At 47.9% G+C, this 24,758-nt stretch overlaps 1 protein-coding gene across 2 annotated transcripts in view; it reads left to right on the top strand.

Moving 5' to 3' along the window:
* Positions 1 to 24,758, top strand: part of INPP5A (inositol polyphosphate-5-phosphatase A) — a 187,334-nt gene that overhangs the window by 93,950 nt on the left and 68,626 nt on the right. For both annotated transcript variants that reach the window (XM_054276844.1, XM_054276845.1), the window contains exons 5-8: positions 7,012 to 7,075; positions 10,091 to 10,194; positions 19,183 to 19,235; positions 23,544 to 23,663. In XM_054276844.1, the coding sequence (XP_054132819.1) occupies positions 7,012 to 7,075; positions 10,091 to 10,194; positions 19,183 to 19,235; positions 23,544 to 23,663 (341 nt within the window). The remainder of the gene's footprint in view (positions 1 to 7,011; positions 7,076 to 10,090; positions 10,195 to 19,182; positions 19,236 to 23,543; positions 23,664 to 24,758) is intronic.

The following is a 24,758-nucleotide window of genomic DNA, read 5'->3' as shown; positions in this document are numbered from 1 at the left end:
TTTAGAAATGCAGAAGGATATTTGGCAGTATGGATTTAGTACAATTATAGTCAAGAAATTCCCAGGATTTAGGGACTCCTAGAGCTGGACACCCTGTTTATCCCTACCAGCTGCATGTGCTGCTTCTAGAATCTAATACTCCAGCAAAATTGTCTTAACTGGGAAGTGGGCACTGGAGACGCTGCTAAAATACAGCTGCAGGTGGCTTCTTCACAACATGGGTATTGCAAATAAAATAAATGTATTATTTATTTATGGAAACTGTATGTTTAGATTATGATGCATAATATTGGTTTAGGCTTTATGGAGTAAGAGAATCTGCAGTTCCAGTCCTGCCACTGGTTTTATTCCTTCTGAGTGGACAGTTCCATTTGGGTTAATGGAAATACCACATGTAACTGAACAGGTGTTTTGAATACAGCCCAAGGTCTGTTTCAAGAGAGTTTTTAAAGTTTGTCAGTGAGTATTTGGAGCCCACTCACTGTGACACTTTATTAAAGGTGTAATTATTCACAGGCTGTTGAAATGCAGCTGATAGCCGTGTTTGCAGTGCAGAGCTGCAGGAGTGGGGTGTAATTGTTTGGAATGGTCGGATCGGGCTCCGTCTGTCTGCGCTTCAGGTGGAGCAGGGCTGTTCAGGCAGCCTCAATGGCACTTTAATTGTATGTGCTTTAGCTGATAACTCTAATTCAGGAAATGATAGATTGCTGGACACCTAATTTGTTTGCAAATAAGAAGTGATAGAGTATTTTATAATGACTTGATCCGTGTACCCAGCCTGGTTTTTTAACCTTGAATGAGTATCAGACGGTTGGTGTTAATTTGGCTGCAGTGGATTGAGTGTGCACAGAACCACAGGCAAAAACTGCACCATCCCTCGTGTGTACTTCGTCATTCACTGTTCAGGTGTGCTGGATCCAGCCTGTACCACAGCCTGCCCTTCCTTTGTTTTTGGGAAAGTGGCAGTTGTATCAAAATGACATTTTATGGCAAACTAAGGGCAGGTGTTTTTACAAAGTGTTTCCAAGCTGCCACAAAAATCCAAGGTAGGCATGGCCTGTTCCGGAGCAGAATGGTGGAGCTGTTTTGCTGCGGCTGTGCCCTCTCAGGGTACCTGCAGACCAGGTGCCCATCAGCTGAGGCCATGCTCAGGTGCCCCAGTCCCTGGGAAGGGAAGCAGGGACGGGCCTGGGGCAGGAGAGCACCCACAGCCCGGCCAGGGCAGGAGAGCACCCACAGCCCGGCTGGGGCAGGAGAGCACCCACAGGGCAGCTGGGGCAGGAGAGCACCCAGAGCCTGGCCGGGGCAGGAGAGCACCCACAGGGCAGCTGGGGCAGGAGAGCACCCAGAGCCCAGCTGGGGCAGGAGAGCACCCACAGGGCAGCTGGGGCAGGAGAGCACCCAGAGCCCGGCCGGGGCAGGAGAGCACCCAGAGCCTGGCCGGGGCAGGAGAGCACCCACAGCCCGGCTGGGGCAGGAGAGCACCCACAGGGCAGCCGGGGCAGGAGAGCACCCAGAGCCTGGCCGGGGCAGGAGAGCACCCACAGGGCAGCAGGGGCAGGAGAGCACCCACAGCCCGGCCAGGGCAGGAGAGCACCCACAGGGCAGCAGGGGCAGGAGAGCACCCACAGCCCGGCCAGGGCAGGAGAGCACCCACAGCCCGGCTGGGGCAGGAGAGCACCCACAGCCCGGCCAGGGCAGGAGAGCACCCACAGCCCAGCTGGGGCAGGAGAGCACCCACAGCCCAGCCAGGGCAGGAGAGCACCCAGAGCCCGGCTGGGGCAGGAGAGCACCCACAGCCCGGCTGGGGCAGGAGAGCACCCACAGCCCAGCCAGGGCAGGAGAGCACCCAGAGCCCGGCCGGGGCAGGAGAGCACCCACAGCCCAGCCAGGGCAGGAGAGCACCCAGAGCCCGGCCGGGGCAGGAGAGCACCCACAGCCCAGCCAGGGCAGGAGAGCACCCAGAGCCCGGCCGGGGCAGGCGGCCCCGGGCTGGTCCAGGCCCCCCTTTCTCCCACTCAGGATTTTCTGTCTGAGGCAGCCCCGGGCTGGTCCAGGCCCCCCTTTCTCCCACTCAGGATTTTCTGTCTGAGGCGGCCCCGGGCTGGTCCAGGCCCCCCTTTCTCCCACTCAGGATTTTCTGTCTGAGGCTCTGGAGCGCCGCTGTGCCAGCAGTGAGCCCAGGCTGGCAGTCTCCGTGGCAGCTCCGGGTTACGTTGCTGTCAGCCTGTCTGGGGTGGCAGCCCCACCAGCGAGAGTGGCCGCGCACAGACTCCATCCGCTAATGGGAAACCAATGCCTGCGCTTCATGTTCGGGTTTATAAACATGTGAAATACTTTTTTAATTGTTGGTAGCAAAGCAGGCGCACGATCAATAGAGTCAGGCGTGCCAAACTCACTGTTGACATTCAGCAGAGCCAAAAAGGCTGGTAGGAGATAAGGGCTTCCTGTCAGCAGTGCTCGCGCTAATTCATATTCAGACATTGTCATGTTCCATGATAAATGAATTCCTTGAACTATATTGATATAGGAGGTTAAACATTGAAAAAGTTGGGCTGAACTTTGACTTTAAATATTCATTAAAGCTAATTATGGATTTTATGACTACATGAATTACAGTTTTTGTGTCATCATTGGCAATTTATTTTAAATATATTTAAAGCAATCTTTATATATTAACTGTCACATTTAGTGAGGTAATGCAGTAAATGTTTACTCTGTACAGTAATTAGACTTTTATTCATCTATTTCCTTTTTGCATTAAATATCCACACTTGAAATGGTCGACTTTAAAAAGAAATTATGCCGATTAACTGTTTAAAAAAACCCTATAGCTATTAAAATCTTCAAGTTTTTGTGGCAAAATTCCTGTAGAATTAAAGGAATAGTGCTTTTAATAACGCTGCATGTGTAATCCATCAGAACCAATTGTTTCTCTTGCCATCAGCACTAGTTTTCCCAGATCAGTCTTTCTGTATGGATTAATGAAAGAAATCTCTAATACCATACTGAGTATCATTCTAGAGCGTTATTAAATGCAGTGAATGTTCAGCTTCAGTGTGCTAACAGGGAGAAGATGCCTGTTTTTTTCTCCACGATACTTTTCTGGGGAGATGCGAAGCTCTTGTAATGAACGTGCTCACCCTACATTCAGTGGGCTCTCTGTGTCCCCAGCTGCAGTACAGGTGTGCACGCAGGTGTGGTGGGAAGGGTCAGGTACTTCTGTCAGTCCGGAAAAAGCATTCTGTTAACAGCAGCATTGCCTGAGATAAAATGTCTGGCCTTTCCCCGAGTCCTGAGCGTTTCCATGAGGGCCATTCTCACAAAAGCCAGGATGTGTTTGCCTGTGTACTCTGCAGTTAGTGACCGTGATATCGAAAGAGGTCCTGGGAGTTTACAAAGGAAATTTTCCCTGCTGTGCCTACAGGATCTTGGGTGCTGCTCTGACTGGTTTTAGGGCTGTTAAAGCCAAGCTGTTGGTTGTAGTGAACAGGGGACAGCAGAGGAATCAGTTTTACTGTCTTGTGTGTTTCTTAAGAACTTGGCCAAGCTACAAATGACTATTCATGAGTGTGCCACCTGACTTTCTGTTTTAGCACTGAGTTACTGGTGGTGAATGGGTGGTACTCCTTCATGGCCACGGGTGTTGCTCTCAAGTGCCCATGTACTTCTGGGCGTAACTGGGCACCTCAGACTGTGATGAAGTCCTTTCTGTCTTGTCAGCTCCTGACTTTATTAGTGAGGTATAAATCAAGGATTCGTATAATCATGGTTTGGGTTGGAAGGGAGCTCGAATCCTACCCAGTGCCACCCCAGCCCCAGTGTCCAGCCTGGCCTTGGGCACTGCCAGGGATCCAGGGGCAGCCACAGCTGCTCTGGGCACCTGTGCCAGGGCTGCCCACCCTGACAGGGAAGGATTCCATCGCAGTTCAGCTGGCTGATCAGTCCTGGCAATGACATGTGCAGTCCCTGTATCCCTGAGGCCAGCAGGCTGGGCTGGTCTAGAAGCTTCCTGGCCCTGCCGTGTGCTCTGGGGCAGCCACTGATGTCCCTGCACGGGGGGAAGCGAGGGACAGTGCACAGCACGGCCACTGAGCTTCCATTTCAGTGCAAGCTCCTATTTGCAGGTGGTGTGGAATTTCTGCTAACTGCAGAGGTCATCCATCTCAGCAACCTTTCACATGGAACAAATAATAGCTTTCTTTCTTTATCTTTGAGATGTTTAAAAGTTAAGATGTTTGGGTGGTTTATAATCTTTAATGTGTTCCTGTGTTGTATCACTTAGATATTTTATGTGCTGCTGCACATAAAATACTTTATGCACCAGGTCTGCTTTTTCCAAAGAATACTGAAATTGTAAATAAGAAAATAAAGCAAAGCTCTTCAACTTTAAATTAATCTCATTTAACTTTATTGTTAAACTGACATTTTATGAGAAATAAATTGAATTAACATAATCGCCTCAACAAAAGGGCCTAAGCAGTAGGCCCTGGAAAGTTTTTTTAATATATTTCATTGTGTTAGGGCACAGAATTATAAGTGCACTCCATCATTTGTGCAAGTTTACATTTATGTACCTAAGCCTGATTAAGTCTATAATAATGCGGAAAATAGTGATAGCTGTAATTTCCATTCCATGATAGGTTTGATTCTTTTTAGTGGGGTGTTTGGAATTGCACAGTCCAAGCCAGTCTGAATGTTAGTGGTATCAGCTCCTTAAACTTGACAGAGTTACTTCCTCACTGTCACAGATTCATTGTGCACGAGTAGTTGATACTCAGTCCCCAAGTGAAGACTATCAAACTAAACTTCTGCGGCATAAGTCTTAAGAAATAATTTTTACAAATGAGATTAAAGCTGTACAAAGTCAAGCAATGAACGAATTGTGACACTCAGAAATGAAGTTGTGGCTTAAGCATGAGTGGCAGTACTGTTTTTAATAGAGTTATGACACCCTAAGTGAAACAGGCTTTAGAGCATCTGGTTTTTTCTTGGTTTACTTCTTGTTATGCTACATGGAGAAGCTTTGGAGTTCACAATCCTGTCACCTAGATTTAAATGGTCACCTGTTTTTAGTATTATTCATACCTGACTTGGATCGGTCACTATTTCAAATTACTTTTTTTCGCTCAGCCATAAATTTCCATCTCAGCTGAGGCATGGTGAGTTCCAATAAAATGAAGGGAGAAGGTCACCAAGAGGGTGGTCAGGCCCAGGAGCAGCAGCTCAGAGGGGAAGGCAGGAGCTCCCGCCTCAGCAGTGCCCTGAGCAGCCACCCTGGCAGGGCTGGCACCGAGACCCCAGAGGGCTCTGCTGTCCTGCATTGTGGGGAACAGGAAAGGCTCCCTTAAAAACATCACTGAGATGTTACAGCTGGGCTGGATTGCCGTGTGTTACTGACACAGCCTAGGATTTCCCATTCCAGGATCCCTTCTTCATTTGCTCTTAAATTTTTCAGACAGGATGCATTTGGGATGGTACTTTCCAGATGCTTGCCAAGTGTCCTTTCTTTTTCTTCTGAAGGCCATGTAAGAAAAAAAGCTTTATCCTTATACTGAGTTCTTAAAGAGTATTATTATATAGTAAATGTTACCTTTATATATGTCAGATTTTGCCCTGTGCATTGAAGAAAGAGGTGGGCCAGAAGGGAGCATCAGGTGGCAGTGTTTTTGTCTTGTATGAGGATTTATTTTCTCCTGGCAATGTGTCCTTGTTGCAGCACACTTCACCTTGAGTCCTTCGCAGGGGTGTCTCCTGCAGTTCCTTGTTCACCTCCTCTGTGTTTTAAAAAAGACCCTCAAAGGCCTGAAGGTACCAACCGGGTTGCAGGGACATGTACTCATCAATTAACCATGTGGCGCTGCTTTCTGTTGGGTGGACTGATATGTCAAGGAATGGGCAGCACCTCGTGTTTGTGCTTTTGACAAATCAGCCAGTGTCTCATCCCTGGATGTGCAGCATCTCATAAATAATGCAGCAGTCACGGACCAAGCCCTGCTGTGCTGGGAGGGGCTTTGTTGTTGGACAGGAAAGGATGCAATGAAACTAAATCATCCCTTATTCTTCTTAGTAAGACTTTATCCAGTAACAGACTGGGGTTTTTTCAGTTTCTTTTGGGTGCGTCAGATGTATCTAAAGGCTCATCAAGTTGTCCTTTTAATTTTTTTTTGTTGTTTTGTTTTGTTTTAAATATTCCAACATAAAATCTATTTGCTCTGGTTTGGTTTTTTTTCTTACTTGATTTTCATTTTCTCTCTTCCAATATGCAATTTCCCTCTCATTGCCTGGGGAAAAGCAGTAAATGGCATGTCTGTGGAGAAGTCACAGCAGGCAGCGAGCTCAGGGTCCCTGTGTGTCCCCATGGCACAGCTCCATGGCACCGGGGGGCACTGTGAGCCCCATGGTGGGTGGGTGGGCAGCCCTGGGGAAGGGGCACGTGGCGGGGGGCTGGTGCAGGAAGGTGAAGGGGGGCTGTCCCTGCTGAGGAATTATCGAAGTTTCAGGGTAGGGAAAACCACATCAGGCTGTGTTGAGAGGTCGTGGAGCCTCTTCTGCAGAGGCTTTAGCTGCAAGTTAGAAAACTTCAAAATTGCCCTTGTTTCCTGTACCACATGCTCTCGAAACTTTGGTTTTGCTTTGAAAGTGAAGAAGAAATGGTCAGGTTTTTATAACAGAATTGAGGGTCTGTTTTGGGGGCTCAGAAAGGCATCTGTCTGTGTCACCTGTCACATCCATCTGTTTGGTGCTTCAGTGCACACCTGGCAGTGCCCTTACCACAGTCAGTCACCTGCTAGAGATCATCTTTATAATGACTGTTGAAATCTCAGAGAAGCAACAAAAGAAATTAGAATTTTTATAGATCTTAGAAAGTGTAAACGTTGGTTTATTTATTAGTATTTAATATCTTGACTTTGGGTTTTCTTGTGGTTGTAAAACCCGATGCTCTTTTGAGTTTTGTTAGCCAAAGTACATATTATTATAATTCCATGTTTTATTGGGTTTTTTTTACAGGCTCTAGGAAGTTTTTACTTTCTTCATGAATCTTTGAAAAACATCTACCAGTTTGATTTTAAAGGTAAGCAAAGGCATTAAATGTTTTTAACGGTTAGTTGGCTTTATACATCAAGGCAGCTTTTCCATCCTTTTTGTGATGGTGGTACCTGGCAATGTTTTTGTGTCATGCAGGCTCCTGTAAAATGCAGGCAGGTCCCTTGGTGACAGGTGTTGCTTTTCTTACCTTTTACAGACCTTTTAGAAGGAGTCAATGGACCAGCCACAGGCTGCAAGCCAGAGCATTAATCATTCCCATGCACCTTTAGGTCCATAGTGACCCCTGAGGATTTCAGAACTCTGAATGGCCACGAGGTTCTTCCATGTAGATCAGACGCAGGACCAAGACCTTAACTGTCCAGCAGTGATGGCCATTTTGCAAAGCAGCTGAGGTAGATTTAGGGCTTAAATTACATGGGAGCAGAGCAGGCCAATAGGAGGGAGGCACTGTTTAACCCACAATGATCCTTCAGGTTGGAGGTCTTGTTGTGTCTCACAAGTTTCAAAGTATAGCTGGGCTAGGTATGTTAAATATTAGAAATAACACAGAAAATTATTGAATGCCTCCTGAGGTGAATATAGAAAAGATTATATAGAATTTATGTTATATCAGTTGAGAACTGTATCTATTTAATACAAAAATATCCTGAGCTCCATTTAGCTTACTGAGCTGACTCACATTAATACTATGTCTAGCATCCCATTAGTGTGAGACACTGTTGAAATGGTAGTGACTATGGACTGAACTAATTGTCATCATTATGCATGGCAAAACCGTAGCAGAGCCAACTTGCCAATGTGAACCACGCTCATAGAGATGGATTTGGCCCAAACATCATTTAGAAGGAAAAGACTCTGAATAAAAATCAAGGAAATGGGTGAATGAGTGTTGTAAGTCACACGCTGTTCTTGTCAGAGCAGAATCCGTCTCCCAGCATAGGGTTTGTAAAATATCACCCCAAAGGCTCCCATCCTTCAGGGGAAATGTAAAACTTGCCTCTTCTCTCATGACTATTGACGTCTTCACAGTGTATTAAGCTCTTAAATCAGAAGAAAAATCCAGATGGATACAAACATTCTCTGCACAAAAATCATTATGAAATTCTGGTTCTACTCAAAAGCGTGCAAAAAATAGATGTTTATACACAATTCAGTATTCCTGGAACATCGCTGTTGCTTTTCAAAATTCACTGCACAGTTGGATGTGACTGAATACAGACTGGAAAAAAAAGATTGTTGCTGTTTTTCAGATCTCAGGAAGACGTATCTCCATTTTGAAAAAGGAATAGTTTTCTCTTGCAACCTCACGTATTATATGCTATAGTGTAGGTCTGTTGAGCTGTTTTCACACTGATCAGAAGCCCAAAAATTTGCTTCCAATTCAAACTAGTGCCAAGCTGACTGTTCTGAAGGGATGTCCTCTCAGAGAGGAGCTTTAGGCCAGTTCCAGTTGACCCCCTGTATTTACAGAATGAACCTTGCTCTCAGGTGTGCAGTCAGCAGTGGAGTGGAGCTGCTGTTGGTGCAGCCAGGCTGTGCTGTGCCTGTGCCCTGCATGCCGCAGGCTGTGCTGTGCAGGTGCCCTGCATGCCGCAGGCAGTGCTGTGCCTGTGCCCTGCATGCCGCAGGCTGTGCTGTGCCTGTGCCCTGCATGCCGCAGGCTGTGCTGTGCTGTGCCCTGCATGCCGCAGGCTGTGCTGTGCTGTGCCCTGCATGCCGCAGGCTGTGCTGTGCAGGTGCCCTGCATGCCGCAGGCAGTGCTGTGCTGCCCCTGCATGCCGCAGGCTGTGCTGTGCCTGTGCCCTGCATGCCGCAGGCTGTGCTGTGCAGGTGCCCTGCATGCCGCAGGCTGTGCTGTGCAGGTGCCCTGCATGCCGCAGGCTGTGCTGTGCTGTGCTGTGCCCTGCATGCCGCAGGCTGTGCTGTGCAGGTGCCCTGCATGCCGCAGGCTGTGCTGTGCCTGTGCCCTGCATGCTCTGCCCTGCAGTCCTGGCACAATGAGCCTCTGGTGCCTCCCTGTGCCAGCTGCTGCCTGCCAGTGCAGCTCTCCCAGCAGATGCCTTCAGTCCTTGCACTTCTGCCAGGTCTTTTCTGTAACTCAACAGGCATCAGGAGCTCTTTGCTGACACTGTTAAACTTGCTGAAAGGGTCGCATCCATACACAGTCTACTTAGAATGATGCCAGATCAGTTGATCAGGACATTTGTTCAGCTGTCCCGTGGGAGCCAGGCCTCAGAGGGGTTGGCACATAAAGAATAATACTTTTTTTTCCTCCAAAGACGTTGGGCTGCATTACAGTAAATGCTTCCTCAGATATCCAGTAGGACTGAACAGTTTAGGAATCTTGATAATATTTGGAGTTTTCTCTTACACAATCCCGGCTGAAAGTGACTCCAGTGTTGTAGGTCCAGGATAATGGCAGGTGAACATTAGCTGCCCGAGCTCCTGTGGCAGAGGAGTTAAACTAAGTCAGGTTCTCACCTTAGATGTGCCAGTACATTGTTCTCATCTGGGGAGAAACCAAGTATAAAGTGGATAAAGAAGGAGAACCTCTCATTCACGAGCTGAGTAGATCCATAGGAGTCTGTGTTGTTTCTGTCTATGATGAAATTAGAGACTTTGGAAAGTGATGTGCAGCACCACTGAGTCTCTTGTACTAGTCCAACACGCATTCCAGCTGTAAAAATCCATGCTCGTGTGCTGATGGCCACAAAGGGTTGATCAGATGGAGCCTGGGGGCTGCAGGGTCTCAGAGCAGCTGAGATGGGATTTGAGTGCAAGGGTGTACAGGGATCAGGCTCACGATTAGAGCTCCAACACTTCATGGGGCTCTGGGTAGTACAAATGACAATATCACAACTGTGCAACTTCAGCTGTGGCTGATGTAAACATGGGTGTTTGGTTTTCCCCAGAACAGTTCAGTGCTTGCACACTTTTTGTAAGATCCTGTTGATTTACCAGCTGTTTTTCCAATAAGTGTGAGAAGATGCTCATAATGTTGAAGTTATGTGCGTTAATTTCGGTTTATCTCTCTTCCTAGCTAAGAAGTATAAAAAGGTTACTGGGAAAGAAATCTACTCTGACACTTTAGAAAGCACACCCATGCTGGAAAAAGAGAAGTTTCCACAGGATTATTTCCCTGAGGTATGTACAGAACTGTGAATCATTCCCAAATACCAGGTTTGATTCTGATTTCCTCTGACTACTCTTGAGCAGCTCCTCTCAGGGATAAGGGTGGAATGGAATCCTGGAATTTTGTCTCTCTGTTTCTTGACACCTGTAATACATGTTTTAAGTCATGGCATGATGTAGCAAAATCCAGTGAGAGGTCCTTGGGAAGAATGAGGACAGGGATGCAAAGACTGATTTGTGCAGTAAGCCCAGGCACTGTGGCACTGTGGCAGTGTGGCAGTGTGACAGTGTGGCAGTGTGGCAGTGTGACAGTGTGGCATTGTGGCACTGTGGCACTGTGGCACTGTGGCAGTGTGGCACTGTGGCAGTGTGGCACTGTTGCACTGTGGCACTGTGGCACTGTCACAGTGTGGCACTGTCACAGTGTGGCACTGTGGCACTGTGGCAGTGTGGCACTGTTGCACTGTGGCACTGTGACAGTGTGGCAGTGTGGCAGTGTGACAGTGTGGCACTGTGGCACTGTGGCAGTGTGGCAGCGTGGCACTGTGGCAGTGTGGCACTGTTGCACTGTGGCACTGTGGCACTGTGGCAGCGTGGCGCTGTGGCACTGTGGCACTGTGTCATTGTGGCAGTGTGACAGTGTGGCATTGTGGCACTGTGGCACTGTGGCAGTGTTGCACTGTGGCACTGTGGCAGTGTGGCACTGTGGCACTGTGGCAGCGTGGCGCTGTGGCACTGTGGCACTGTGGCAGTGTGGCACTGTGTCACTGTGGCAGTGTGACAGTGTGGCATTGTGGCACTGTGGCACTGTGGCACTGTGGCAGTGTGACAGTGTGGCACTGTGGCACTGTGGCAGTGTGGCAGCGTGGCGCTGTGGCACTGTGGCACTGTGGCACTGTGGCATTGTTGCACTGTGGCACTATGGCACTGTGGCAGTGTGGCACTGTTGCACTGTGGCAGTGTGGCACTGTTGCACTGTGGCACTGTGGCAGTGTGGCAGTGTGGCACTGTTGCACTGTGGCACTGTTGCACTGTGGCACTGTGGCAGTGTGGCACTGTGGCAGCGTGGCGCTGTGGCAGTGTGGCACTGTTGCCCTGTGGCACTGTTGCACTGTGGCACTGTGGCAGTGTGGCACTGTGGCACTGTGGCAGTGTGACAGTGTGGCACTGCGGCACTGTTGCACTGTGGCAGTGTGGCACTGTGGCACTGTGGCACTGTGGCACTGTGGCAGTGTGGCACTGTGGCATTGTGGCACTGTGGCAGTGTGGCAGCGTGGCGCTGTGGCAGCGTGGCACTGTGGCACTGTGACAGTGTGACAGTGTGGCATTGTGGCAGTGTGGCAGTGTGGCACTGTTGCACTGTGGCACTGTTGCACTGTGGCAGTGTGGCACTGTGGCACTGTGACAGTGTGACAGTGTGGCATTGTGGCAGTGTGACAGTGTGGCAGCGTGGCACTGTGGCAGTGTGACAGTGTGGCACTGTGGCACTGTGGCAGTGTGGCAGCGTGGCGCTGTGGCACTGTGGCACTGTGGCACTGTGGCATTGTTGCACTGTGGCACTATGGCACTGTGGCAGTGTGGCAGTGTGGCACTGTTGCACTGTGGCACTGTTGCACTGTGGCAGTGTGGCACTGTGGCACTGTGGCAGTGTGACAGTGTGGCACTGCGGCACTGTTGCACTGTGGCACTGTGGCACTGTGGCACTGTGGCAGTGTGGCAGTGTGGCACTGTGACAGTGTGGCAGTGTGGCACTGTGGCATTGTGGCACTGTGGCAGTGTGGCAGCGTGGCGCTGTGGCAGCGTGGCGCTGTTGCACTGTGGCACTGTGGCAGCGTGGCACTGTGGCACTGTGACAGTGTGACAGTGTGGCATTGTGGCACTGTGGCACTGTGGCACTGTGGCACTGTGACAGTGTGGCAGCGTGGCGCTGTGGCAGTGTGACAGTGTGGCACTGTGGCACTGTGACAGTGTGGCAGCGTGGCGCTGTGGCAGTGTGGCAGTGTGGCACTGTGGCAGCGTGGCACTGTGGCACTGTGACAGTGTGACAGTGTGGCATTGTGGCACTGTGGCACTGTGGCACTGTGGCACTGTGGCAGTGTGACAGTGTGGCACTGTGGCACTGTGGCAGTGTGGCAGCGTGGCACTGTGGCAGTGTGGCACTGTGGCACTGTGGCAGCGTGGCGCTGTGGCACTGTGGCAGCGTGGCACTGTGGCAGCGTGGCGCTGTGGCACTGTGACAGCGTGGCGCTGTTGCACTGTGGCAGTGTGGCACTGTGGCATTGTGGCACTGTGGCAGTGTGGCACTGTGGCACTGTGGCACTGTGGCAGTGTGGCACTGTGGCAGTGTGGCACTGTGGCACTGTGGCAGTGTGGCACTGTGGCATTGTGGCGCTGTGGCACTGTGGCAGCGTGGCGCTGTGGCACTGTGGCAGTGTGGCGCTGTGGCACTGTGGCGCTGTGGCACTGTGGCAGTGTGGCAGTGTGGCACTGTGGCGCTGTGGCACTGTGGCAGCGTGGCGCTGTGGCACTGTGGCAGCGTGGCGCTGTGGCGCTGTGGCACTGTGGCAGCGTGGCGCTGTGGCACTGTGGCGCTGTGGCACTGTGGCATTGTGGCGCTGTGGCACTGTGCGTGGCAGCGCTGTCTCAGGAGCTCTCTCCTGCTGGGTTCTGCCAGCCCGGCCAGCACAGGGACACCCGGCCCGGGCACACACTGGCACTGTGCCCCACGGCTGCCCTCACACCCCTCTGCACTTGTTTCAGCAGAACTGGGCCTGCTGCACTTCTGGGATTGCTGGTCTTGCCAAAACCAGAAACACAAGCAGAACTGAGGGGTTTCTGCGCTGCACCTGAAAGTGCAGACTCTCACTTCTTTGATACTTCCTTGAATGTTCTCAATTTTAATTTCTTAAGAATATCTAGAGCATGGGTGTTTAATGGTTAATGTTCTCCTCAAACCAAGTGAATAAATTTGTTGAACTGCTGTAACGTTTGTGGATCAAACAGGCATGTCACTACTTCAATAAAGGGAAGAACTAAATAAACTCCTAAAATTAATTTAGAATTTGTAAATATACACACTTAGAGATGTTTACACAGTGCTCGTGTTTGGCAGAGGATTGCATAAATAGTTATGGGATTGATAGGATGAAGGCTGTTCTTTTTCTTGACTTGGATACTAAATTATTTATTTTTATACCTCAGTACCGGAAGGAAAAGTGCCTTTGACATAATTTTGCAAAGCATTCACTTCCTGTGAATACACATGTCAAATAGTTTGAAGCCAAGTGTTGGATCCCTCTGAGGGAGCTGGAGCCATTCCTCAGGATTTGTGTTCCCCTCTGTCAGTGAGCCGTGGCAGTGCCTGGCAGTGCTGTGCCAGGGCTGAGTGCTGCCAGCTGCCTCACAGCCCCAGGACAGGCTGTGCCTTGCCCCCTGACACCCGGGAGAACTATTTCCTCCTCTATTTACTTCACTGCTGTTGCTTCAGTGTGATGCTGGCAAAGCTGTAACTTGTGCAGCGTTGTTTATTGCCCCTCTTGCATCAACAATTCCTCACAGTCTCTTGGAGCAATGGTTGAGTCTTGGGGCTCTCCACACGGCTCTGTGGAGCAGGAGTGGTGCTCAGGGATCAGGTGCTCCCACTTCATGAGCAGCTGCAGCTCCTGCTCAGTGCACCCTCCTGTGCTGCTTTTGGGACGGGACCGGGGACTGTGGGCACTGGAACCCGAGGGGCAGCTGGAGGCTGTGACACCTCACACTGCCCCCACTGCTCCCAGTGCCTTAAATAGCACCCTCACACTGCTCACACTGCTCCCAGTGCCTTAAATAGCACCCTCACACTGCTCCCAGTGCCTTGAATAACACCCTCACACTGCTCCCAGTGCCTTGAATAACACCCTCACACTGCCCCCACTGCTCCCAGTGCCTTAAATAGCACCCTCACACTGCTCCCAGTGCCTTGAATAACACCCTCACACGGCTCCCAGTGCCTTGATTAACACCCTCACACGGCTCACACTGCTCCAAGTGCCTTGAACAACTGTTCTGAGCACAACCCTCTGTGTTTGGTCGTCAGGGATAGTGTTTACCTGGAGGAGGAACAGGCAGGAAAAGAGAAAATGTGCAAAGATATACACAATTAAGTAATGAACTATCTCTGAAGCACGTTGAAAGCTGAGTTCTGTTCCTGCCCCCAGCAGAATCCCTGGGAACGCTGCTGCAGCCAGGGCCATGGGGCAGGCTGGGGCCATGCGGAGCTCGGCACAGGAGGAGAGCAAAGGGACACGGGCTCCGCAGCTCTGCAGTGGCTTGAGGAGCAGCAGCATCCCGCTGCAGCTCTGCACCCTGGCGTGTGCCAGCCCAGGATATCTCCATGTCACTTGAAAAGTTAGAAAGTAATTGCAATGATTCTTAGGCCATGCTGTTTTCCTTTGGAACTGGAGACAAGTGTCTCAAACACACAGATGCAGCAAGAGCAAAAATCAACAGGGAGATGGTTTTGGTTCTCAGATGCATGTTTCTATGTGTAAAGCTAAAATTAATTTGCTATCACGTTTTCTCGCTGGACAAATGTTAGTAATAGCAATTAAAAGGCCACAAAATAATGTGTATTTTGGAAATTTGGGTTTACCCAGCGGAAAGCACGAGCAGCATATTTCCCCAAACATTGCATTGACATGCTCTTGTGTGTTTTAGCCAGACCTTTCATATCACATCTGCAATTTTTTATGCGAGAAATGGTTTAAGACTGATTTCTTTTATTGCAGCTGTTTAAGGATGATCTAAAAGTAATTACAGTGATTGAGGCATAATGCAATTCAAAATAATTACAGCCCACTGCATATAAAACTAACAAAACTTTCTGCTTTGATTTATGGGTCCTCTTGGCAAGGCATAAACCTCAAATGATGCCTCTGGGAGCAACACTCTAGATAATGTTAGGCCATTTTAAAAAAAGCAGATTTGTGTAGTCTATCAGGCCTGAGTAATTTTTTTTTCTCATAGTGAGAAATTGGTTGTTATCATAGATCACAGATACTGCTCAAAGCTCTTATGAAAGATGAATTAATTTCACTAATGCTTTAATGCAAACCTTTCATGGAGGAGGCTGTATGGTGATAACCTTACTGCGGTCTCTCCTTTCTCAATTATGATTTATGTTGTCTTTTAGTAGATGAAACTGCCTGTATTCACAATCCATCTGCTGGCTAAAGGAATCCTATTAACAGAGGATCTGAGAAGAGACTTAATAATATAAGGTGAAAGATGTGGTATCCCCTTTCTGGGACATGAAGTAGGATTTTTTTTCCTATTTTAAAATGTAGATCACTCTCTGAGAGCATAAGATGACCTATGTCATCTACACCTGGTTTTATGTGGGCTTACAGATGGTACAGCAGCTAGTGACTATTTGTTAAAGTAAAAATAAAGATTGTTGCTTTGAAATCTGCAATAAAGAGCAAATTTCCCTTTCGTCCTTCCCAAGCTATAACTCTTTTTTACATTCTGTTTCCAAAACTTTCTGCATTCCAAATACTTCATTTAGAAATACTAAAGCACATGCATGATGCACAAGTACATGAGGCATGTTGTTGAGCTGCCGTGTGTACCCAAGGCTGAGGATGACTCTCCATATCAGAGCTGTGGAGCTCCAGCTCCTGGGCTGCACTGGGAGGCCTGAAGCCTGCTAACTTCTGCGTTCCTAATGTTGAATAGACAGGTTATTGATAAGGGAATTATTTCCTGAAGTTAAAGGAATTAGGTGTGTTCATGTTATGAGTGGCTAGAGGTAGTTTGCAGGTTGGGGTATATGCCGGTTGCACAGTGAAACAAGTGTAATTTTACAGTACAGAGCGAAACAAGTGCTATTTTACAGTACAGAGCACAGTGTTCCTGCTTTGTTCAGCCTCCCTGTGTGACCTTTTCCACTGTGAGCTAAAGCTCCTCCCTGGTCTCCTGGCCTCTCGTGGGCCAGGTAAAAGCCCCAAACCCTCATGGCTCTGTCCACCAGTTGTTGCTTTTTGGCAGTGACCCAGTCTGGAGTGTTATGGAGCTGCTGACTTCAAGTAGTTGCTGAAGCAACTGATCTGAGGGAAGAAAGGCAGTATTTTGAGGTAGGAACTGCATTCTAGGTGGATTTCATGGCAAGTTGCCATAGTACAGCTCTGTTTCGTGTCCGGTGAAACCCTGAGTGTGCCATGAGCAGGGGCTCCTGTGTAAGGCTCTGAGGAGGAGGAGTTCTCACCAGGGCAGGGAAGCCTTGGCAGTGCTGGGCATTGCTCAGTACCTTGGGTGCTCTTGCTGCCAGTATTTGGCTGATTCCTGTTTCAGGTTTCCCTCTGAGCTGCAGTGTTCCTTTAAGGAGCTGCAATTACACTGCAGTCATCACCACTTTAATATGTCTTTCCTTCATGCCCTGCTTTGTATGGTTGAATAAACCCTTTCTGGGTCACTATTTAATTTGATATGGTCCCCCTCAGTAAAATGATGGAGAAAAGATGAATTAAGGCTCTGTGCTGGTCATTATCAATCATGGTTTGTGTGCATTACTTATTGCTCCCAGTGCTTTTTGACATTAGCCCTCTCTAACCTCTCTCTTCATGTTAATGCTGCCTGGAGGTCCTTTCCCCCGATGTAGCAGGGGTTATTTATGTAGGTGGTGGTGCTGGGGGGTTTTAAAAGGTCAGCACAATCTCTTCAGGGACTCTATTCACAAAGGAAAAGCTGGCAGAATGTAACTACCAGTTTTCAAATTGGGATTTTAGAAACTGTGTTTTGTGGTGAGGATTCCTGCCGGTGAGGTGTCGGAGCTGCAGGCTGGGGCTGGCCCAGAGCTGTGGCCCACAGCAGAGAGGGAGGGACAGGCTCAGAGCACAGCTGCCCTGGGGCTCTGCAGGAGCAGCACGAGGGGCAGCAGATGCACCGAGGGAAAACCTGATTTAATCTGGGAAAAGCTTTCACTGTGAGGTTAAACAGCAGGAGATGAGCCCAGACAGGTTCTGGAATGGCTGTTCTTGGGGGTGCTCAAAACCCAGCTGAGTATGACTCTGAGCAAGATTATCTGGTTGGGCCTGTTTTGGTGCTGCATCTTTTGAAGTACTTTTGCTATTTTGCCACAGAGGAAAATAGCAAATGAGAAATGGCAGCCTGATTGAAAACATTATCTTGGACCACATCATAGGCTTGGACTACTTGATTTTAAGTTCTGTGCAGTTGTTTTTAAGAAGGAAATGACAAAGTTCCCCTTTTTAATCAAGATTGAATTTGAGCCAATTTTGAATGCTTTTAGCATTCAATTTTTTTCATAGATTTCCTTCTGAATAAGTGTTGACATCTCTAATTGTAACTGTGCCCCCATGAGCATCACAGAAGAGACCTAAGTGTGTAGGGGGATACAATATAAGAAAATAAAGGTAGTATAGAAAGTAATCTCACCCTTAAGGAGTTGCAGCTGAGCCAATTATTAGAGATTGGGAGCAGGCCTGACTTTAATGGGCTGCACCTGTAGCCAATGAGAAGAATGTTATAAAAGAGTGGGCTGGGCTGGAGTCAGGTGGCTGCTGTGAGGACAAGCGAGAGGCAGTGCTAGAGGAGCTGCCTATGAGGCACATCAAGGCGGTATGAAACTCTCACAACATGGAGCCTTTGCAATATAATAACAACATTACTGGGCTGTGGGATTTGTGCTCCAGCCATGGATCCTGTTAGGAAGGGGTAGAGTGTTTGCTTTCCAGCCAGCTGTCCCCTCAGTGCTTGCTGGACCTGCAGAAGAGGCTGATTTTTCACTGTTAAAAAATTTTGCAATAAATAGATTGTTATTTGCAATATAATTATTATGGTGTTGTTTGTGGTTGGTGTGGGCTGCAGTCACTGTGCTGGTGCCTGAGGAGAAGGGCAGGGAGATGGGTCTCTTTTCCCTGAGGGATGGTCAGAGGGTGCAGACTGGGTTGGACAGGGTTGGAGCAGCATTGTCTGCTGGAAGGTGTCCCTGGCCACAGCAGGGAAGCTGGAACAGGGTGAGGGTCCCTTGCAACCCAACAGTCTGTGATTCTGTAATTCATTTGAAGTCAGGCTGGTTTGGTATGTGGAGGCCCCTCCCTATCTCAGTGGAGTTTAGGATTGAGAACTGTCTGTTTTTAGAGAGAATAATTACACCTGGCCAGTGCCTCAGGAGAGGTTTGGGGGAGTGGTACCTCTGACTGGGGGTACTCTGCTGGGACTGGCAATTTATTCACAATAAGTGCTCCCATTCTTTAGCTGCAAAATCATTGGCATGGTTATTTAGGCCTGTATGGTGCAATATTCATTCCCAGAGCAGATTAGCCCAGACACACATGCATTGTTAACAAGGAATAAATAGGATGCAGAATCGTGTATTTTTATGGGTGGTTGTGGATTGTGGCAGTGGCTTGGAAGTGGTGCTGAACAACCCCTTCTTGTATGTGAGTGACACGTATGGGCCCAAGCTGAATTGTGGCTTTCTCACCAATGGTGTGGCTGTGATGAATGGAATCTTTTACCGCCATTTAAATTCCTACCTTTTATAGAAATATTGGGTGGCTTGGCTTAGCAAGAGAAATAGCTTTCTAACAGATCTCATTCATTTTAATTTGATGTAAATCTCTGATGACATTTTACAGTTCAGGTAAAATTACAGAGAAAACATTTGTGCATAGGCAATAAGAATTTGCTGGTTTAAGCTAAGCATAAATATAGCTGGAAAGCTTTCCTATTTGGTTATCTTTCATTTGTAAACAACTGCCAGGGCTTTTATTAATTTTACATATAATTTTGTAACTGCTGCAGGATCAAAAATATAATTAATTCCAGGATTTATAAAAGACACAATATCTGTTTTAAAGGTACCTCAGTTTGTGTTCAGTGCTTCTTGGTTATAATGTATGGATGAACTCTGCTTCATTTTGTTCTTTGTGTCAGTACATTTCACTTTCACAGTATTCTTCACCTAAGGTGATTGGTTCTTATTCATTTATTTTTCAGTGCAAGTGGTCCAGAAAAGGTTTCATTCGAACAAGGTGGTGTATTACTGATTGGTAAGTTGCATCTTAAAGTTGTTTCTGATTACGTTTGTTTTATGTACGTTTGTTAACAACAATTTCAAGCAGGTATTTTCATGTGTAGATTGGTCTGTTCATAGAGCAGGTAGGTTCCCCACCTGCTTTGTTGTCCGTTGAGCACGGGGTGCTCAGTGAATTGTGATGGTGCATGAGCAGTTGTGGTGTTGGTGTGACCCCGTGCAGTCAGAGGGGCTCAGGGCACAGTGATCACAGAGTCAGGCACAGTGTGGAGCTGACACTGTTCCTGGGACAGCTCAGGGCATAGGGACAGGCACAGTGTGCAGCTGACACTGCCCCTGGGACAGCTCAGGGCACAGTGATCACAGAGTCAGGCACAGTGTGGAGCTGACACTGTCCCCCTGCTGCTGCACCACGCCTGGAGCTGCTGGGGCTTGGCAGCATCTCACCTGGGTCAGGCACCACAGCCCTCACCTCTGGGGCTTCTGCAAAAAGAGCGTGTTCTATGGAAATCTGAAGAAATCTTCTTCAGATTTCTCTAAGCCTGCCTGGAAATCTGGTCTGGCTTTTTTACCATGTACTCACAGCTCTGGTCTTTGCTGCTTACTTATATTGTAGTCATGTATGTGTACACGAACATTCAACACTTTTCCCCTCCTCGTGTGGTTGTTTCACATCTTACAATTGAAAGCTTGATTTTGAAATCTCATGAATGTTCACATAGGCTGACTTCTGAGTACTGAACAGTGTTCTGGCTTTGTTGGCATAAGCATGTTTATTTAAGTAGACAGCTTGTGAAAACAGAAAAGGTACCAGGTTTATTCCTTTTGTGGGCTTCTGACCCAGAAATTGGGCAGGCAGTTGTGTGATACTGTAGGTTCATGTTAATTTTTCCAGATCCATATGCATGGGGTGTGATTCCAGCACTAGATAATTGCAGAAGTGGGTGTTAACATCAGATGCTGATCTGGACTTTGCTCTTTCATCATGACTTCCCTAGGTTCTGTCTCTTCTGTTCTCTGGGATTTCCTCTCTGCTGAAAAAACAACATGAATTTATTTTTAGACCTTTCCAAGAAAAAAAGGTTCTTCAGAGACAGATTTAAATGTAATGTTTTCTTGTTGGGGTATTAAAAAAAGACAGTCTGTGGCTGCAGGGGGTGTTTGGGTGTGTTGGGCAGTGAGGATGAGGAACCTTACAGCTTCTCCTAGTCTGTAATGAGCTGAGCCGTGGTGGTGGTTCTGTCTGGTGTAATTTGCAGTTTTGATCCACATGATCTAGCAAGGTCTCAGATGTTTCTAATGGGAAACTGAAGGGGAGAGTTATTATGTACAATTTCTGAAGAATGAAAGTGAAATGCTATGGGAAATGCAGGTTATTACGAAATACACCTAAGGAGGTCTCAGTGCCTAATGTGACTTTGCAGGGTGTGATGAGTGCTTGCACCCAGTCTCTGTGCATATGAACAAAGTTCTGCCCATAGTCATGAAAACCATTTCCATAAATCATGACTTTTGATCAATGCATTTCTGCAGTCTAATAGATCAATAAAAATAGAGCCCAGGCACTTGTTAGTACTTCTGTGTGAGACCTTGAAGGGAACTATTCATTTTCCCTACTAGGAACATGTTGTTACAGAATGTATCTCATGCCCAAAACAGAGGACTCCCAAAAAACCAGAAAAGTGACCTTAACAGACTTCAGAGAACTGTCCTTTTTTCTTCCTTTCTGATCAGTGGTCTGCCCCAGTTGAGTTTCTCTGTGAATCCAGATTTTTCAAATCCATTATTCTTCATTACCTTACCTTTTAGTGTAGACAAAGAACTAAAGAATCCTGGGGCACTCATGAATTTTCACATTATGCAGAAATGAAAGAGAACTATATATAATTCATGCACTTTCCTTTTGTGGGGTTTTTTTAGTATCTTGACTATAAGGTGAAGGTGTTTGTTTCTATTCAAATAGTTCTCAGTGTTTTAGCAGGTGCAAGGAATGCATTACAGTCTTAAATATAGTTTACATATGTAGTTCATATTTGCTAGTGAAAATGGAGCAGAGAATGTGCTTACAGCATTTAGGCAAGGCACCAAGCTTGGGGGTGTTTGCAAGGGTATCAGTGGTCAGAATCAGCAACCAGAATAATTTTGATATTCTCAAGGAAGTAGTGTTGGAAGATGACAGTCAGGGAAATGCAGAGCGTTGCACTTTGAGAGGAGAATTTAAAAGCACCAATACTATTTTTGGGAATAACTGACTCATTACCCCTGCTGTAGAAAAGGATCAAGGGAGAAGGAATTGAATATGGATCATTATTATCTTAGTGAGATGTGTTAATAGGTAGGTGCTGTGAAGGACACGAAGGGAGAAGGCACAGTAATTATGTGAGTGCTGCCAAGGCTGTGATAGAGTGTTGTGTTTGGCTTTCAGTGCTGTGCTCTAGGTATGCTGGAAAGAGGACAGCACAGTCAGGAATGGTGGGTTTGGCTAGGGGTGAGAAACTTGGGCTGACCACAGCAAGGGAAACTGGTTGCTGTCAGCCCTGCAGAAGGGGCAGAAATCAGTTTAATTTGCAGGAAAATAGGTAATATGATGAAAATCTGAGTTTAAGGACAAGAAAGTTGCAGGTGGAAGGTCCATCATCAGTAAATGTTAAGAGCAAGCATGTTTTAGACACTTGAGGGTGGGTTATAGACAGCTTTACATGTCGGGTGAGCTGGTGACTCGGGGCCCTCCCTGTCCTACAGGGATTCTTTCTGTTTGTCCTTCAGACAGACAGGACTGGATATCTCAAGCTGTCATGTTTTGTAGTTCTGTGATCGTTGTCTCTTTATAAGGAGGCCTAGTGGGACTGCTCTCCATCAGTGTGGGTTCACTGACAGGATGTGCTGCTCCCTGGAGCCAGAGATTGTCCCCAGGATCTCTGGCGAGCCCTTTGTGCTGTGTGAGCTGTGTCTGGCCGTGCTCTCACTGTGCTCTCTGTCGTTGTTGCTGTGTGCAGGCCCATTCCCCGCTCCCTGAGCGGAGCCTGGGTTTCTGCTTGGTGCCGTTGTTGCTGTGTGCAGGCCCATTCCCCGCTCCCTGAGCGGAGCCTGGGTTTCTGCTTGGTGCCGTTGTTGCTGTGTGCAGGCCCATTGCCCGCTCCCTGAGCAGAGCCTGGGGTTTGTGCTTGGTGCCATTGTTCTGTGTGCAGGCCCATTCCCCGCTCCCTGAGCAGAGCCTGGGGTTTGTGCTTGGTGCCGTTGTTCTGTGTGCAGGCCCATTCCCTGCTCCCTGAGCAGAGTCTGGGTTTCTGCTTGGTGCCGTTGTTGCTGTGTGCAGGCCCATTCCCCGCTCCCTGAGCAGAGTCTGGGTTTCTGCTTGGTGCCGTTGTTGCTGTGTGCAGGCCCATTCCCCGCTCCCTGAGCAGAGCCTGGGGTTTGTGCTTGGTGCCATTGTTCTGTGTGCAGGCCCATTCCCCGCTCCCTGAGCAGAGCCTGGGTTTGTGCTTGGTGCCGTTGTTGCTGTGTGCAGGCCCATTCCCTGCTCCCTGAGCAGAGCCTGGGGTTTGTGCTTGGTGCCGTTGTTCTGTGTGCAGGCCCATTCCCTGCTCCCTGAGCAGAGCCTGGGTTTGTGCTTGGTGCCGTTGTTGCTGTGTGCAGGCCCATTCCCCGCTCCCTGAGCAGAGCCTGGGGTTTCTGCTTGGTGTCTGTCTCAGCCAGGGCCTGTCCATGTGCTGCTGGCAGCTCAGGGGCCTTTCTGGCCTGAACAAATCTGTGGCCTCACGGGCATGGACTGAGAGAAGCAGCAGGTGCCCTTCCCAGCTGGATGTGGGGTGTGTGCTTGCTGCTGCTATCTCAGCATCCTCTGCACAGGGACAGATATGGAGTCACAGTGATATGATCCAGTCCTTAATGACAGTAACATTCTCCTCTCAGTAGCTTTTCATGTTGTTTACTGCAGAGCTACAGTTGTACTTGACGCTTAGCTGCAGCTTTGAAACTGGAAGTTGTTTGTTTACACATTTAATTTTGTTTTAAAAATATTTTAGTGAAAGGGTACTGCCTGATTTCTGGAATTGTAACTGGCAAATAGCTTTTCATTTTCATGTTATACATCCTTTATGCAAAAGATTTGAGGGGGTCTTATCTGTGGATGAGCTGTAAGCTTGATGGCAGTCTGACAATTTTCTGATTATGATAGCTTAATCTGCACAGTTCTTGTGAGTAAATATTAAGGTAACATAAGAGTGAATACAGTAAGTGCTGTGTTGAATGCTTTGCTGATGCAACAAATGTTTTTTTTTTCTTTTCTCCTGAATCATTTTATTTTTTTCCTTTTTTGTCATAGTGCCTTTGACTTGGTAAACATTCATCTTTTCCATGATGCTTCCAATTTAATTGCTTGGGAAACAAGCCCATCGGTTTACTCAGGAATACGGCATAAGGCTCTTGGCTATGTACTTGATAGGTATGTATTAGCCTTTCCTGGCCTCTTTCAATCTCTGTGTTCATGGGCAGCGAATGAAGGATGTTTCAAATGGCACACTCAGAAATGTAGAGGGTTTTATTCTGTCACCTGAAAGTGGTTACTGCTTGCCAGAGTTTTCTAGACAGTGCAGGTTACAGATCACTTTATGACACTTATTCTTTAAAGCCAAATAACTGATCTCAGGGAACACTCTGAAGTCACCAGAATTGCAGAGTAGGAACCACACTTATTTTCTAAATGTGTTAGGTAGACCAGCTTATTTTTAGACTGTGTGAGCTCTTATGAAGTGCATTCAAGTGCATCTTCAGTTACAGAATAACAGAATAATTCCAGTTGGAAGTGACCTCTGGAAGTCCCTTACTCATCCCTCTGTTCAGAGCAGGGCTGATTTCAACAGCTTGTCCAGCTGAGCTTTGAGCAGCTCCAGCATGATGGTTTGTAGCTCTTCTGGGCCACACATTGCTGTGTTCTGCTCCCCTCACTGTGAAGGTTTCTGTCCCTATTATCCAGCCAGAATTTTCCTCAAAGTGGTTTGTGTCCATCACCTGGATCTTTTGGCATGCACTGCTGAGCAAAGTCTGGCTTTTTTCTCTCTGTGACTACCAAACAGGTAAAGCCAGCAACAGAGTCCTCATGTGGACAGCTCTGCTGCACCCTGAGCCAGCCCAGGTCTTTCAGCCTCTCCTTGCGAGTGCCTCCACACAGAGCTGGCGTGCTTTAATCTCCACAGCAGCTGGGTACAGCAGGCAGCTTATCTCCGCAGCAGCACAGCTCTTGTGTACAGTCCCTGCTGGTGTCGGGAGCCCTGTGGGTTCTGGTGGTATTACAGAGCTGGTTTGTCTGATGAGTGATACAATACAGAGGAGCCCCCAAAAATACCCAGAAATTTACAGCTACCCTAATTATAAAGCCAGGAAGAAGACAGCTTTCTCTTGAGTAAGAAAACTATGTTTCTGTGTGGGCATCAGTGTGTTGGCAGAGTAAACAGGTATTTCTACTAAGAGGTGCCAGCCAGCTTCATGTTTGCCTGAGAAACAGAGCTTTAACGTGTCCCTTCAGAGCAGGGTGGCACAC

This window comes from Melozone crissalis, unplaced genomic scaffold (assembly GCF_028551555.1).
Source record: "Melozone crissalis strain CALT ecotype California unplaced genomic scaffold, PUWL_Pcris_2 ptg000019l_1, whole genome shotgun sequence".
Taxonomy (NCBI): Eukaryota; Metazoa; Chordata; class Aves; order Passeriformes; family Passerellidae; genus Melozone; species Melozone crissalis.
Note: the sequence above shows the minus strand (reverse complement) of the source record. Positions and strands in the feature narration are given on the sequence as shown.